The 17,528-nt window shown below is 36.5% G+C and overlaps 1 protein-coding gene across 1 annotated transcript in view; it reads right to left on the reverse strand.

Annotated features, from left to right (window-relative positions):
• Positions 1 to 2,379: 2,379 nt before the first annotated feature.
• LOC148941920 (uncharacterized) overlaps positions 2,380 to 17,528 on the reverse strand; it is a 20,260-nt gene continuing 5,111 nt past the window's right edge. The window contains exons 3-5 of the mRNA XM_089103179.1: positions 14,735 to 14,844; positions 9,969 to 10,209; positions 2,380 to 2,601 (exon numbers count right to left, since the gene is read on the reverse strand). Coding sequence (XP_088959305.1) covers positions 2,380 to 2,601; positions 9,969 to 10,209; positions 14,735 to 14,844 — 573 coding nt within the window. The remainder of the gene's footprint in view (positions 2,602 to 9,968; positions 10,210 to 14,734; positions 14,845 to 17,528) is intronic.

The raw sequence follows: 17,528 nt of genomic DNA on the forward strand, positions 1-17,528 counted from the left end.
AATACCTAGAAGTCTTAGTTTCATAAGAGATAAAGTCACATTTTTCGACAGCTTCTTGTATGAAATACAGTCAGTCAAATGGGTACTTTAAACTGTACATAGACAACTCCTCTGGAAAACATTTAACAAATCTTCCTCTGTCTTCAAAAGCACCGATTTCATACTGGTTACTGCTTCCTATTTATACTTTTGCACCATTCATTATCCATACTGGAGGTTTTCAGAACCATATCTGAATCACTGTTATTATCGCGACTTCCAATATTCTACTCGGGGCTCGCAGACTTTTTTTTATTCTTACTACTTTTTGCAACAGTAACAAAACACCCAGGGCTTACTACTACCCAGATAAGCAAGGCTATCTCCTTGATCTAACGTATTGTTACCAAATATCACCTCTTCAGCTTCATTTATTCCTATTCTAAGCGACATACTCTGTCTAATATTGTCTTTTAAGCCTATTCTTGCGCCCTGAATTCTCAAAATCTTAAAAAATTCTTTTATTCTGCTAGCATTTTTTCTAGGGAATTCAAATCATCTGCATAATCTAAGCATAGGAAATTTTTACCTTCATATTTGATTCCATGCTCTCCCATAGCCCACGCTGCGTTCTTTAGCACAAAGTAGGTCAAAATTATCTATAGAGGATAGGACACCTCCCTGCTTACCTCTTGATTTAACACCTAATCAGCTAATTACCTCACTTCCTACCTTAACCACAGCTATATTTTTCTCGTGAGAAATGAATTTTAAAATAAAGAATTATATTTTGAATATTTTGAATTGAATATTTAAATTAAAGTTATCAAGTATTTTGCAGTAGGTTGCATAGGTTGCATCAAGACATGGCCAATTGTAGACAGAGAAAAGCCAAGACAGATAGTCCAAGTATTTTCGACGCAAATGTTTAAATGGCTGGGGCACGGGTAAATAGTGGGAGTATGCATGTCTCTCTTATTGGAAACATACTGGTTTGTTACTTTTTGGAAGGGCATGCCTGCCTAAAGCCTCAGGCATACTGACCAAGAACTTAAAATTGACATAAGACCGTTAGATTGCCTGTAATGAGAGGCAAACAAGGCACGCCCGCCTATGGCCTTAAGAAGGTTGACCAAGAATTTTGAATATTGAATAAATATTGAATATTTCTCTTTTTAAGTGCTTGAAAATACACCTTCATATAGTGGCGTGATTTACCAAAGCAGTGTTGTCAGTTAAAGGTTCGACTGATAAAAGATCAAACAATAATATTATAATATTACATAATTTTAGCGATTAACATATAAAAAAAATGGTTACGATACTTTTAGTATTTATTAGGTGGTTGTGTTGCCAGATAATTCTGATGGTTCAATTATCGCACCCTAAAGAAAAAGGAAGAAAAAAAGTTGTTGTGAAGAAAAGTACGCTCAAATTTTAATTTTTTTTTGGATTTTGAGCTTCTTGTTGCAATTATCAAAAAAAAGTCTTTTTTTTATTTGCCCCCCCCCCTCACCCACCAATTATTTATTATTCCTCTTCCACTCCCCCCCCCCCCGAAAAAACACTTGCTATGTGTAATAGAAGATTAAATTCAAGGGTTGTTACGTTTTAATCGGCCTATGTTAATTGAACTGTTAGGAGTAGACTTGGACACTAATCCGTTTAATGTACTTATCTGGTACGAGGAGTAAGAGCGGGGCACAATTTATTCTGTAAAGGGTGTCCGACTTCAAAAAAAGTAGGAGAAATCGGCGTTAGCACGCCACAGACTGCGTGGTCTCTTTGTTTAGGCATGCCATTACAGCACACCATTACTAACTATTTATTTGACCGCCACAGACTGCGCGGTCTCTTTGTTTAGGCATGCCATTACAGTACATCATTACGAACTAATTATTTGAAAAGATTTTGCAAGAAATTAGGCAGAATGTTAAACAAGCATTGCGCCCCATAATCAAAACTTTGTTCCCAGTGTCAAGATTCAGAGCGAAAATTACTTCCACTTTTTTTTATAGTCACATATTAATTGATATACTATCTTGTGTTACTTGGAAAATAATGGTAATAAGGATTTTACCTTTTATAATAGTATAAAAGGTAAAATCAAATTTTCTGCTGTTTTTTTTTTCACAGGGGAATTTTACATGGAGAGGGAAGTTTTCAGGGTGTGAACTTGTCAGGGGAAATTATACACTAGGGGAATTTGCCAGAATAGCACTAATAAACTAAAAAAGAACAGCATTTTATTTATTTCAGCACTGAAATAAAACCCAGTTACAGGTTCAGAATGGCTTTTAGTTTGAATGGAGAGGAAGGTATGTTTCTTTTTTTTTAATCGCCTTAAACGTGAATTTTCACTAGACTAAATCTGCTCTCCACGATTTGTGTATAATCTCCCTAATTTGCAGAATCCGTGATCCTTTTTTCGTGGGCTAACTCGAGGCTTAAACCGCAGCTTGGCTCTCCCAGTTGAACGTGTGGCAGTGTTGGTTCTTCCATTGGAACTTCTGGAAGGTTTTCTACTTGGGGTAAGTCCGCTTTCATAATTTCATTCAACTCGTCTTCAACAGCAGCTAAGTCATCCTCTGTTAAGTTCCCTGAGAGCAAGTCGTCTATTTCCTAAAGCAAAAATGGACTATTATAGTTTTATATAGACTCTTAGATCAACGATAACTCTATACAAAGTTGCTATTGAAAATTTGGTATTAAAATACCAAGGGGACTTGAAATGAAATGAATTCTAGAGCACTAAATTTTATCGTGAATTAGAACTGATATAGAACCGAATTCTACATGAAATAGAACAGTGTTAAAAACTGTATAATGCCTAAAATACAGTCAGAAATTATCCAGCAATTTTATAGTTCAGTTAGCAATGTGAAAACTACTTATCAGTATTAAACTTGAATAGGAAGCAGTAAACTGTGAATCGAAAGATATAGAACTTTTAAGCTGAAACAAATCTTGTTCTCAAGCTGGGGGAACAGACACGAAAATGTATTGGCATTTTTGTATGGTAGTGTATTGGCCATTCGAACACCCTCTTTATCCGAGCTTCACGTTAAGTCAGAAAAATTCTCAACCTGTAAAACTTCCGGAATCCCCCTTTACAAGCCTTGGCTATGTATGAACGGTTTTAATTTAATGTTAAATTTATGACATTAATTTAATGTACGGCTGTGTAAAACTGTTTATACGAAGTTTTTCTCGACGTCATAATGGGGCTGTGATAATTTTTGTTTTCTTTATTCCAGATTATCATAGGCAGCGCGCTAGCGCAGTCTAAGTAAAGAACGATGTGGGCACAATGTGTTGTTTTTTTTTTGTTTTTTCTCCATGCTCGGGCCCTTCGTACAGAAGAGGTCGTCGTAGAAAGTTCAAAAATGGCGTATTAGATTGCTCATTGGAGTGGCTAGTGCCCTTTTTAATAGTCGAAAGTGATTGGAGGGCCACTAGCCCCCCCCCAACGCCCCGAAATGCCCCCAACACAACCCATCCAAATTTTGTGATAGCCATTTTGTTAAGGGTAGTTGATTTACAGATAGAAAATATGTTTTTGAGGAGGAAACTCCCCCACAACCCTCAGGGCAAGGGTTTTAAGTTATGCCCTTGGGGCATATAAGGTTTTTATAGAAAGAGGTGTCATAAAAAATTCAAGTAGGGCTCATTCGACTGGAAATTCAAAGGGCTTGTGCTCTTTTTGGTAGTCGGAAGTTATTGAAGGGGAAATAGCCCCCCCCAGACCAACCCTGTCCCTACATACATCCAACCACAATATGGAGATAGCCATTTTGTTCAGCGTAATTGATTTACGGATAGAAAATATCTTTTGAGGAGGACACTCCCCCATAACCCTCGGTGCAAGGGTTTTAAGTTATGCCCTGGGGGAATATAAGGTTTTTATACAAGGCGTTGTCGTAGAAAATTAAAAAAAGGCTAATTCGATTGGAAATTAAAAGGGATAATGCCATTTTTAATAGTCAAAAGCTATTGGAGGGAAACTAGCCCTCCCCCCCCCACGCCCATCATTCCCCCAAAAATATTCAATCAAAATTTTGAGATAGCCATTTTGTTCAGCGTAGTTGATTTCCAGATAGAAAATATGTTTTTGAAAAGGACACTCCCCCACAACCCACGGGGCAAGGGTTTTAAGTTATGCCCGGGGGGCATATAAGGTTTTTATAGAAGGCGTTGTCGTAGAAACTTCAAAAAAGGCTCATTCGATTGGAAATTCAAAGGGCTAGTGCCCTTTTTAATAGTCGAAAGTGATCGGAGGGCAACTAGTCCCCCCCCCCCCGCGCCCATCATTCCCCCAAACACATCCAAGCAAAATTTTGAGATAGCCATTTTGTTCAGCGTAGTTGATTTTCAGATAGAAAATATGTTTTTGAGGAGGACACTCCCCCAGAACCCTCGGGGCAAGGTTTTTAAGTTATGCCCTGGGGGCATATAAGGGTTTTATAGAAGGCGTCGTATAGAAACTTCAAGAAAGGTTCATTCGATTGGAAATTCAAAGGGCTAGTGCCCTTTTTAATAGTCGAAAGTGATTGGAGGGCAACTAGAGGGCTACTGCCCTTTTTAATAGTTGAAAGTGATTGGAGGGCAACTAACCCCCCTCTCACGGCCACCTTTTCCCCAAACACATTCAATCAAAATTTTTAGACAGCAATTTTGTTCAACGTAGTTGTAAGTTCTGGAAATTAGGTCTTTGAGGATGACAACCCCTCACAACCCTCTGGACAAGGGTTGTAAGCTATACCCTGGGGGCATATACAGTTTTTATAGAAAGCGATGTCTTAGAAACTTCAAAAGGGGTTCATTCGATTAGAAATTGAAATGGCTTGTGCCCTGTTTAATAGTTGAAAGTAATTGGAAGGCCCCTTCCACGCCCACCATTTCCCCAAACACATCCAATCAAAATTTTGAGATAGCCATTTTGTTCAGCGTAGTTGATTTCCAGATATAAAATATGTTTTTGAGGAGGACACTCCCCCACAACCCTCGGGGCAAGGGTTGTAAGCTATGCCCTGGGGGAATATAAGTTTTTATTGAAACCTTTGTCGTAGAAACCTGAAAAGGGCTCATTCGATTGGAAATTCAAAGGTCTAGTGCCCTTTTTAATAGTCGAAAGTGATTTAAGGGCAACTAGCCCCCCTCTCTCACCCACCTTTTCCTCAAACATGTCCAATCAAAATTTTTAGATAGCCATTTTGTTCAGATTTGTGGATTTCCAGATAGAAATTATGTTTTTGAGGAGGACACTTCCTCTACAGCCCTCAGGCCAAGGGTTGTAAGTTATGCCCTGGGAACATATAAGGTTTTTACTTAGCGTGTCGTCGCAGAAATTTCATAAAACGTTCTGTCGATCGAGAATTGAAATGGCTAGTGCCCTTTTTAATAGTCAAAAGTGATTGGAAGGCAACTAACACCTCTTCCACGCCCACCATTTCCCCAAACACATCCAATCAAAATTTTGAGATAGCCATTTTGCTCAGCGTAGTTGATTTCCAGGAAGAAAATATGTTTTTGAGGAGGACACTCCCCCACAACCCTCGGGGCAAGGGTTGTAAGTTATGTCCTGGGGGCATATAAGATTTTTATAGAAGGCGTTGTCGTAGAAACTTCAAAAAAGGATCATTTGATCGGAAATTCAAAGGGCTAGTGCCCTTTTTAATAGTTGAAAGTGATTGGAAGGTAAAACCCCCCTTCTCACGCCCACCTTTTACCCAAACACATCCAATCAAAATTTTGAGATAGCCATTTTTTTCAACGTAGTTAAAGTTCTGGAAATTAGGTCTTTAAGGATGACAACCCTTCACAGCCCTCAGGACAAGGAATGTAAGTTATGCCTTGGGGGCATATAAAGATTTTATAGAAAGCGTTGTCGCAGAAATTTCAAAAAGGGCTCATTCGATTAGAAATTGAAATGCCTTGTGCCCGTTTTAATAGTCGAAAGTAATTGGAAGGCCCCTTCCACGCCCACCATTTCCCCAAACACATCCAGTCAAAATTTTGAAATAGCCATTTTGTTCCACGCAGTTAAAGTTCAGGAAATTAAACCTTTTAGCAGGACATTCCGCTCACCATTTTCAGGGCAAAGGTTATAAGTTATTCCCTTGGGGCATATTCCCTTTTATTGAAATTGTTGTCGTAGAAACTTGAAAAAAGGCTCATTCGATTTGAAATTCAAAGGTCTAGTGCCCTTGGTAATAGTCGAAAGTGATTTAAGGGCAACTAGCCCCCCTCTCTCGCCCACCTTTTCCTCAAACACATCCAATCAAAATTTTTAGATAGCAATTTTGTTCAGTGTTGTGAAATTATGTTTTTGAGGAGGACACGCCCCCACAGCCCTCAGGGCAAGGGTTGTAAGTTACACCCTGGGGGCATATAAGGTTTTTACTGAAAGTTGCGTCGTAGAAACTTTAAAATGGGCTCATTCGATTGGAAATTGAAATGGCTAGTGTCGTTTTTTATAGTCAAAATTGATTGGAAGACAACTAACACCCCTTCCACGCCCATCACTTCCCCGAACATATCCAATCAAAATTTTGTGATAACCATTTTGTTCCACGAAGTTTAAAGTTCAGGACATTATATCTTTAAGCAGGACACTCCCTCCACAGTCTTCAGGGCAAGGGTTATAAGTTATGCCCTGGGGGCATATAAGGTTTTTATTGAAAGGTTTGTCCTACAAACTTGAAAAAGGGCTCATTTGATCGGAAATTTAAAGGTCTAATGGCCTTTTTAATAGTCAAAAGTGATTGAAGGGCAGCTCGCCCCCCTGTCATGCCAACCTTTTCCCAAAAACATACAATCAACATTGTTAGATAGCAATTTTATTCAACGCAGTTGAAACTTTTGGAAATTAGGTCTTTAAGGATGACAACCCATCCCCCCCCCACAACCCTCAGGGGAAGGGTTTTAAGTTATGCTCTGGGAGCATGTAAGGTTTTTATTGAAATTGATGTTGTAAAAACATCCGAAAGGGCTCATTAAATTGAAAATTGAAAGAGCTATTGCCCTTTTAGTAGTCGAAAGTGATTGTAGGGCAAAGAACCCCCCTCTCACGCCCACCATTTCCCCAAGCACATCCAATAAAAATTTTGAGATATTCATTTAGTTCAACATATTCGAAAGTTCTGGAAATTAGGTCTTTTAGGATTTTAACCCCTTCAGAGCTTTCACTGCATGTGTTGTAAGTTTTGCCCTGGGGGCATATAAAGTTTATATAGAAAGTTGTTGTAGAATTTTCAAAAGGGGCTCAATTGATTGGAAATTGAAATTGCTCTTTTTAATAGTCGGAACTTAGTGGAGATTAATTAACCCTCCCTCTTACGCCATCTATTTCTCCAAACACATTCAATCAAATTTTAGAGATTGCCATTTTGTTCAACATAGTTGAAACTTCTGGAAATTATGTATTTAAGGATGACAAACCTCCCAGAATCCCCAGGGCGGAGGTTGTAAGTTATGCCCTGGGGGCATATAAGGTTTTTAATGATAGAGACTCTATGATAAAAACTTCAAAAGAGGCTCATTCAATTGGAAATTGAGAGGGCTAGTGCCCTTTTTAATAGTTGGAAGTGATTGGACGGTAACTAGCCCCCCTCTCACTCCCATCATTCCCCCAAACACATCCAATCAAAATTTCCAGATAGCTATTTTGTTAAACGTAGTAGAAAGTTATGTAACTTAGGTCTGTGAGGATGACAACCCCCCAGCCCTCAGGTCGCGGGTTGTAAGATTTCTCCTGGGGGCATATAAGTTTTTATTGAAAGCGTTGTCGTAAAAACTTCAAAAGGGCTCATTTGATTGGAAACTGAAAGGACCAGTGCCTTTTTTAATAGTTGGAAATGATTGGAGAAAGACTAACACCCCTCTCACGCCCACCATTTTCCCAGGCACATCCAATCAAAATTTTGAGATAGCCATTTTGTTTGACGTAGTTGAAAGTTCTAAAATTAGGTCTTAGAGGATGACAACCACCCTCACAGCCCTTAGGGTAAGAGTTGTAATTTATATAAGGGGTTTATAGGAAGTGTTGTCGTAGAAACTCAAAAAGGGCTCATTTGATTGGAAATCGAAAGTCCTAGTGTCCTTTTTAATAGTCGAAAGCGATTGGACAGCTTGGCATTTTTATAGTTTAGATCGATGTGGGTGTAATGTATTATTTTTTTTTTTTGTTGTTTAGACCAGGGCACTTTGTATCGAAGGAGTTGTCGCAGGAACTTCGAAAAGGGCTCATTCGATTGAAAATAGAAAAGGCTGATGCTTTTTTTGATAGTTGAAAGTGATTCGAGGGAAACTAATCCCCCTCCCACGCCCACCATCCCATTTGACTTTGTTTAAAAACTAAATGTTGCCATAAGATTAAATCAAAATGCACTGTGTTAAAGCTAATTCCCAATAAGGCATCTCAGCAGTATCCCAAGAACCACTGAGTGTTTTATGTTGAAACTTTTGGCGCTGCTTCTGCTCTTAATATTTAACCAAATCAAAATAGCGTAAGTGTATCCAAGCTATCAAAGAAAGTATACAGACTTTTTTGCGAATGGTATCAAGTTCTCCAATTCAGGTCAACTAGACGATGTATGAAACTAAATTACACTTCTATTTTTGTTCAGATTTTTAACAGGGTATATGTTGTTAAACATTGCTGAAAAATTTTCTCCTGCATGCAAATAGCATGCCAAACTATAAATCTTATTAAAAAAACGAAAGGATTTAAAGTATTATTTTCTTTTTTCTCTGAAAAGACTATGTCAATATAAAACGAACAGAAATTAATTAAAAAAAAAGTTTTTCCACAAAATAAGTTTTTCAAAGAAAAGTAAAGAACTCCATAAACAAAAAATGTGCAAAAATAAAATCAAATAATCTACCAAGAGTGAAACTAACACAAATCAGCATCGATAAATAAAAGAAACTCAAAACGAACAGAAATTACAATAAATAACCGAGTCAAACTCAAAACGAGCAGAAATTAACAGAAGTTGGGCTCAAAACCTCTATGCCTTCCCAAGGCCAGAAAAAAATTTGCACTTGACTGAAAAAATACAAATGAATGCGCATTGTCAGTTTAATTTACATATACTGATATTTAGTAATCAAAATCTTAATATTATATGATTTATTAAAGTTATAAAAGTAAAAACATTTATATTTGTTTCAGTAAAGTGCAAATTATGTTCTGGCCTTGGGAAGGCGTTTTTTTTACAAACTTAAGGTTTGCTTTTTTAAATTCTCAATTTTAAGTTCTTTTCCATTTTCTTTTATTTTATATTTTAAGTCTGACCTGTTGTTTTTAATTCCGAGATCGGTGTTAATTGTTGTGAAACGTTTTTAGCAACTGAAACATCGATTGAAATTAAGAATATGCGCCATATGTGGCATCAATGGCTCTGGAGGATATTATCGCTAATGTAACGTTGAAAAGAAGCACCAACATGATTTTTAAATTTAAGTCTTTAATTTAAAAACACCAGCTAAAATACAAAAATAACGATTTTTTTTTAATTTCGACCTGTCAGAAAATGATTCCAATAGCCAAATGAGCTAATAATAGCCTATTACATTTTCATATATATATTTTCAATATGATTTCAAATATATTTTTAACATTCTAATTTTTTTCAAATGTGCACATATTCCAGCTTTCAAATCAAGCTTGAAATTGTGTGTCTAGTGCAATTACTTTCGCCGCAACTTTACATGAGCTGTATTATGGCTATGATTTTACTTAAATTATATAAGTGTAAAACTAAAGTATCTTCAAATTAGAGCGTCAAATTTCGTAGGCCTTCGATTAGGTAAGATTATTTATCCACAACGCGACATTTCGGGGAGCTTCTGAAAAATAAACATTGGTTTAGAAACTCGACTATTTATTGTACTTTTACAAACTTAATTTTTGCTTTTTCATTTTCTCAATTTTAGGTTTACCAAGTTTTCTAAAAAAAAAAAAATTTTGGGGGGGGGGGTCTTACCTGTTGCTTTTCAATTCCTTCTCTAGTTTCGTCCATAATCTTCTCCACATCTGACATAGAAAAAACATCATGAAGTTTTTTCAATGCAGCGTTGCCTTTTTCTAAATTCTTCAATACTTCCACTTGAACTTGGCTGAATTCGATATCCTGAACCATTTGCTCAATGCCATCTAGCTGGTTATCCGTTTTTTCTGTCAGCTGTTCCAGATATCGCTTTTTCTTCAGTAGTATTTTTGCACGTCTGAAAAATTAATTTAATCGCTTGAATAAAACATTACATAGTTAAAATAAACAAGTAGATTATGTAGCAGCAAATGTTTTTGAAAGCTTTTCAACAGCCTGATACAGTCTTCTATGAAGACTAACTGTAACTGTAACATTCGAAACTGTAACAGGGTATTACTGTAGTGCTGAGATGAATCAGCGGAGAGCAATCTCATCACATCTTGCATAGGTCTAGGCCAGATTTGAAAAAGATCATAAATTAGAATTTTTTTTTCAAATGAAAGCAAGTAACGACATTAGAACTTCAGAAATAAGACTTCTAAGGTTTCTGTTCACAACAGTAAAAACTGAATATGTATTGTCTATGGAATATTGAACATGTATACATAATATGTATATTGAATATGTACATATGATATTTATATGTCCATTGAATATGTATAAATGAATCTACATCGAGAATTTGAACTAATTCATCAGATTTCAGTAACCTTTTCAAAAATTCTTCAAGAATCCTATTCTTCGAATTATTAATTTTGAAAGTGCGAGAGTGTTTTTTAGTTTTCTTTTTTCTGCAGAGACATTCAACGGTGCATCGATATCGGACATCGATAATGGATATTGGAATGTCACGTCCAACTGTAGCATGCAAAAAAAAATGGTTGAAATACACAAGTCAAAGTAAAGAATGATGTGGCCTCTATGTGTTCTGTCCCCCGTCACTTCGTTTAGAAGGGGTGCCATAATCGCGATCATATTATCTGAGGCACGGAAAAATCAGCTGGATGCTAATAATCTGCCAGTAAATTAGCAAACTTTTCCTAGAAAATCTTTTACGCTTGATACTCCATCTCCATTCCTTATTTTTCATAGAAGCTTTGTGTTGAAAAGGGTGAGGCAGCAAGAGAGGTTGAGCTGATTCAGAGTCAACTAGCGAAAGTTACTGGTTATCAGTCCAGCTCTTGGCGTCCATATTTGATATTCCGCTATCTGAGAGGAGAACACATTTATCAAATGAACTAATAACACCAGTTCTAATATTAGAGTCCAAGTTTGGATCGAAACTTGATGAATTATTTTCATTAGCTTGGAAAATTTTCAATCAATGTAGTCAATTAAATTAAAATCAGATAGTCAAAATAGAGAACTAGTCTTAGAGCATTAAAGGATGACCTTTAACGGTAATTATGACGTTAAAGGATGATGACATTATAGGTCATCTTACATTAAGGGATGCCGTGTGGCGTCTAGTAATGCCGTGTGGCATTATTAGATGGCACACTTAGGAGTTTTAAAGCAAAAATTGTCTCCCCAGAGCTGTACTATTTTAAAAGTCACCACAGTCATCAATGACAATATAAGAGTAGTGAAAATAGGCATTATTTTAAATTAATAACAGTTTCAGATGAATTTGATATTAAAAACATCATAAAGAAACTTAAACTATCATTCAAAGTTCTTAATATGTATGTTGTATAAGAATTAATAAGGGCGTTAAAAAAAAAACATAGCTTAATCGTTAAAAAAGACAGTTCAAAATATTCCAGAATACTAAAGAAAAGCAAGGCCGTACCCAGAGGAGGGGGGAGGGGTAGGATTATTTGATCCCCCCCGAAATGGTGTTTTGACTCATAAAAACGTAACAAAATAGATATAAACAAATTTTGTATGCCTTTTTGAGGTTTTTTTGTGTAAACACCCCCCCCCCACCCCGAAAAAAAATCATTGAGTAAAACCCCCTCCGAAAAAAAAATCCTGTGTACAGCCTTGAAGCCAAACATCATCTAGTAACTGCAAATATTTTAATTACTAATAATATGTTAAGTGAATGACGTAGATGAAAGCATTAAAGCAAGAGTCACTCAAAGTTTTTTGGCTTTTGTTTTTATTTAACCTGTGTCGCTCATGGTTGGACTGGCACTGCAAAATATTGACTCTGTTACTCCTTAATATTACACTCCTATAATTCACTGTACTAAAGCTCGTAGGGCACATAAACATAGCCTATAGTACATAACCTATAGTAACATAGCCTATAGTACAAAATACCATAGCATGCATTAATAAGCACCCAGTGAACCCACGGAAAATCTTCTAATTCGAACTACGTAGATGGGGCAAGAAGCCTAACAGCGAAACATTTATTTCCCAATTTTATTATTCAAATCTCGGTGTTGCCTTTTTTCAGATTCTTCGAAACCTCCACTTGGATAAATTCAATATCCTAAACTATTCGCTTAATACCATCTAGCTGACTATCCATTACTAAATGATAACAGACAATCCGGTAAGGAATTATTGAAACTTGCGTAAATGAAAATAAAACGAATAAAAACTATGGGTTGGGAAGCAATTTTAGGTCATTTATAGATCCAAATATGTAAGGCCGACAAATGCCTTCAATAATCATTTAAATGTAGCTTTCAACTTTGTATTTATATTATTTTATGGAACGACATAATCTACTATGGTTCACGCTTCCTTGTGATCCGGCACGGTTTCAGCACATAAGAAAAGGATGTAAAACCGGGCTCCAAACGACCAGTTCCAGCACGTAAGATAACTAAAACATGTGCTTCTACCCCGAAAATCCCTGATTTCCCAGGATTAGAATTGCGTTTTTTATTTAAATCTTTCCAAAATCAACGCTAGGGGAAATTATTGCTTAATATTTCGCACTTAGGTTCGTGTATTGACAAACGTACTATTCCAAAGAGATTTAGGAGAACTTAGTTTTAATTCGGGAAATCCTGGACCAACCCAGCGAATTTAGGAACAACCGAAGGAAACCTGAGCGCTTACTCACGACTTGGCAGAGTAACAGTATTTTTATATAGTTTAGAAAAAGGCAAATACCTTTTCATCAAGTTACATTAAAGAGGTTTAGTAATACTTTTTTCATATTTTTAGGCTTCATTTTTTTAGTTCTTATATTTATAAAAAAAAAATAAAGAAGAAGAAGATGGAAAAGTGCATCAATTAAAGAAACCCAGAAACAATCCAATGGAGTTTGCCAGAGCTACTCTTCCAATAGACTTCAAAATTTTGAGGCAAGGAGGATTATTTGTTCTTTGGTGCTCGCAAAACAATTAACGCAACGGTTTTATTTTTCTTTTCATTTGTGTCACCGACAGGTTCTTTGGCTACTTATCTAAAATCCTGGATATTCTTCTTATTGCATTCACAGGTGGGGATTTTAGGAAGTCATTTATGGATAAATATAGAACATCCATGATTTTAGTAAAGTATACAGAAATAGAATTCTGAATGTGCGATTTCTGTTTCTCTTTGCAATATTTTTCTGCAGTTACTTTAGAAAATGTTGAGGTTCTGCATGTAATACGAAGATATTTCACTACTAACAATTAATTAACTACGAAAACGTAGGGGGGGGGGGGAGCGCAAAATTTATTTTCCGAGATTTAGGTGGGGTAACTTTGTTGTTTTTTTGTTTGTTTTTTTTTACCAATGAAAATATAAAAAAAAATACTAGTTAATAAATATACCAAAAGAGATGTTTTTTAATGCAAATACAAAAAAAGTATCCTTTAAGTCTGAGGCGGGGGGACGGAGAAACAATCCATGGTGATACCCCCCCCCCCCTACTGGCGTCCCTATATGAGAAAGGTACAAATATTAAGCTTCGCCAAAAAGTTAGGATAAAAAAACAGAATTTACTTTCGTGAAAGCACTTTTGCCTTTGGGTTTGAGCAAACTAAAATCATTGTCCAGCTTTGGATGTTGTATTTGGCAGCATCAACATACAACACGCATGGGGATTACAAAATTTACTAAAAATGTTTTGCCGCACTAGAGCCTGTGGGGTTGGAGGCATACGAAGAAAAAAACATAGCATATACTATTTTGTGGGCAGCAAAAAAAAATTTTGCTCCCAACTCCAGAGCAAAAAATTTTAAATCCCCTCCCCGCGAAAAAAAAAATTAAGAAAGCTCCGTCTCAACACCCCCGAGCCGTGCGACAAAAAGGGGTATACTTACTAAACTACTTGTCAACTTTTAATAACACCTATTGACTGCCTGCAATCTCTAGGCTTAAAAAAAATATTCTCTTCAGAGCATGCAAAAATCAAACGAACAAAATTTAAAAGTATATATACAGTAACACAAGACCCCATCTTCTTGGTTGGAAATCTTTGGGGTAGGGGCAAAATGTGTTTCCAACCAAGAAGATCTAGAGAGGGTCTTAATGAACATTTTCCCCAAGAACGAAATTTTCCAAAATTTAGGGAGGTGGGGAAGACAAAAAATATAGGGGATATATGCCCCCGTCTCCATTGACGCCATTGTTCCCAATAAGGCGCTAGTCCTGCTGTCCCATTTTTAAAACACATAACCACATTACAACATGCACATTCATACTGTGGAACCGACTCTAATTTGATTGTAAATGTCCCTAGTCAGGGAAAACGTAACCTGTTTTACAACATCAAGTCATAGTTTTCTGGCTTCTATACTATAAATAGTACAAAGTAGAATTAGTAAAAATAAATAAGAGATAACCAAATTCTAAAGAATGCATACTCTCTTTTATTTTCTTGCAGCAACTTCCTAGCCAATTCTCTGTCCTTTTCAAGCACTCCTTTTATTCTTCTTTGATACTGTTTTATTTTGTCCCTTTGCTGTTTCAATTGCTAAAATCAAAAAAAAAAGTAGAAAATGACAATAAAAAAAATATTTCTTTAATACTATTCAAAAAATTAAATCCTCATGATTTAAGCCCTTCAAACGGAAAGAGGCACAAGCAGTCCGCACAATATATTTCATGGGGGGGGGGGGGGAGGAAATACATATAAAGGGATGTGTTCAGGTCGAACAAATCCTAATTTACCTGGGATGATGAAAAAAAAAACAGGCATCAAAGGATGGTTAGAATAAAGGGATAATGAAGCTTAAACTCAGAGTTACTGCAAGGGTTTTCATCCAATAAAAGGGACCTGAAGGAAGAAAGGATGAACCTGAAGAAAGGACCTGGAGGATAAAAGGATGGACCTGAAGGAGGGACTTTGAGGATGAAAGGATGGACCTGAAGGAGGGACCTGGAGGATGAAAGAATGGACCTGAAGGAGATACCTGGATGATGAAAGGATGGACCTGAAGGAGGGACCTGGAGGAAGAAAGGATGGACCTGAAGGAGGGACCTGGAGGATGAAAGGATGGACCTGAAGGAGGAACCTGGAGGATGAAAGGATGGACCTGAAGGAGATACCTGGAGGATGAAAGGAGGGACCTGAAGGAGGTACATGGAGGATGAAGGGATGGACCTGAAGGAGGGACCTGGAGGATGAAAGGACGGACCTGAAGGAGGGACCTGGAGAATGAAAGGATGGACCTGAAGGAGGGACCTGGAGGATGAAAGGATGGACCTGAAGGATGAACGAGACACGAAAAGTTGACCGTCAAAAACGACAAATAAAGCGTACTTGAGGTCTGTTTCCATCTTCCTTATTTTTACAAACACTCTTCTTTTTGCTCATAAAAATAGAGTTATTACCTAAAAGCAAAATTATAACCAGAAATTTCGGAGACATTAATTAGGCAGAAAATTTAAAATTGGGACGATCGTCTATAAACTAGCATTTAAAACTACATTTCATAACTTCCAAGCAATAACGAAAATGCAATGCAAAACTCAAAAAGTCATCCATAGTTACAACTCAGTGAGGGTATTTGCTAGTATTTTCATCTTGATTTTTTTTTTATTTTGCTCTCAAAATCCACCGACATTATTCAACATAAACCACAAATGCTTGATTGGAATTATCTTTATTTTCTGTTGTTTGCTTCTTCTTTTATGTTCCTACGGTGTCATGGCCACCTTCCCCCGGCCCTATATAATAATTTAAAAAAAAAACAAGTTTTTTCAACTGAAAGCAACATTAAAACTCAAAACGAACAGAAATTATTACGTACATGAGGGGGTTGGCCCCATCACCTCGATACCTTGCTCTTCATTCTAAGGTTTTTTAGCATTTTCAAAAAGTTTCTTAAAGTAATGAAACGGCTCTTGTGTTTTAGGAGACATTCTTTAAAAAATTAACAAAGAGTCAAACTTTAGAGTCTGAACAATTTCTGTTTGTTTTGAGCTTTAATGTTGCTCTTCACTTTCAGTTAAGAAAACCTGTTTTGTTTTTATAATTTCTGATCGTTTTTCAAATACTCCTAGTAAATCTGCCTCCTCTCCATGAAAAATTCACTCTCCACACAGGACACTCATCCGTGGAAAGTTCCTTCCCCGTAAAATACCCCCACCCCATGTAAAATTACTTCCGGACAATTCCATTCCCGTTGTATAACTTCTTACGGAAGATTCCACCTGATCAATTCCCTTTAACATGCTTTCATTTTTTTAAAGAATTTGATTTCTAATCGGGTTTTCCAATCAATCCAGAAATCCCTCTTCTGTGGAAAAAAGAATGTTAGAGAATTTTTAGCCAATAATGGAGTTTTTTCGGTTTCCCCTTGGAGTTTTTTCAGGTCTTTGGATTGGGTTTGGATGTTTTTTTTTGTTTTTTTGGTGAAATAATGTGCTGATCTCCTGCTTAGCTTATATTTGGGAGATTTTTGTGATGGTGCTTTTCTCATATCTTTTGTTCTTAAATATTAGTATAAATTTTTAACTAATTTCTTAAATATTTCTTGAACCTGTAAAAAAAGGAGATAGCGAGAAGAATGTTTAGTCCCCAGCCTGACCTTTAGACACCTATAATAGATATGAAATCCAGCAAATCATAAGTATACTAAACGGTTATTACATACGCGTTAATGACAGAAATTATGACATACGCATCAACATCATGAACATAAATAGTTTGGCATGGTTTTATGCATCCTCTATTTATATCTAATGATTTTAAAATGCTCCATTATAAGCTGAAAGCTGGAACTATTAGGGTTAGTACAAGTTATTTCAAATGGGATAACCACCATTCTTCTATATTCAGAAACTGCAACCTGACGTTCAAATATATTAGGCAGCTTGGAATCATCAGTTGGGTGTGTTTTGGTGTTGGCGTTGAGTGTTTGGTGTTGGGTGTGCTCTGAATTTAAATGTTGGTTTAATATGAATTTCTGTATTAACCATAACCAAGAAAGGCTTTAGTGTTAATGAATTAACCATACCTCCTTCAACTAGTACTAACCATAACCCCCATCTTGTCGTGTTTTCTTCAAATGCAATCCAGTGGATCAAGACTCGTGAAGCGAAAATTAAAAAAAAAAAAAAAAATTTTCAACTAAAATTAGGGAGCAACATTAAAACTTAAAACGAACAGAAATTAATCCGTGAATAAGGAGGGCTACCCTTTCCTCAGCTCTC

The sequence above is a fragment of the Artemia sp. Qi Xiang Cuo genome, chromosome 17 (genome assembly GCF_049724085.1).
Source record: "Artemia sp. Qi Xiang Cuo chromosome 17, ASM4972408v1, whole genome shotgun sequence".
NCBI lineage: Eukaryota > Metazoa > Arthropoda > Branchiopoda > Anostraca > Artemiidae > Artemia > Artemia sp. Qi Xiang Cuo.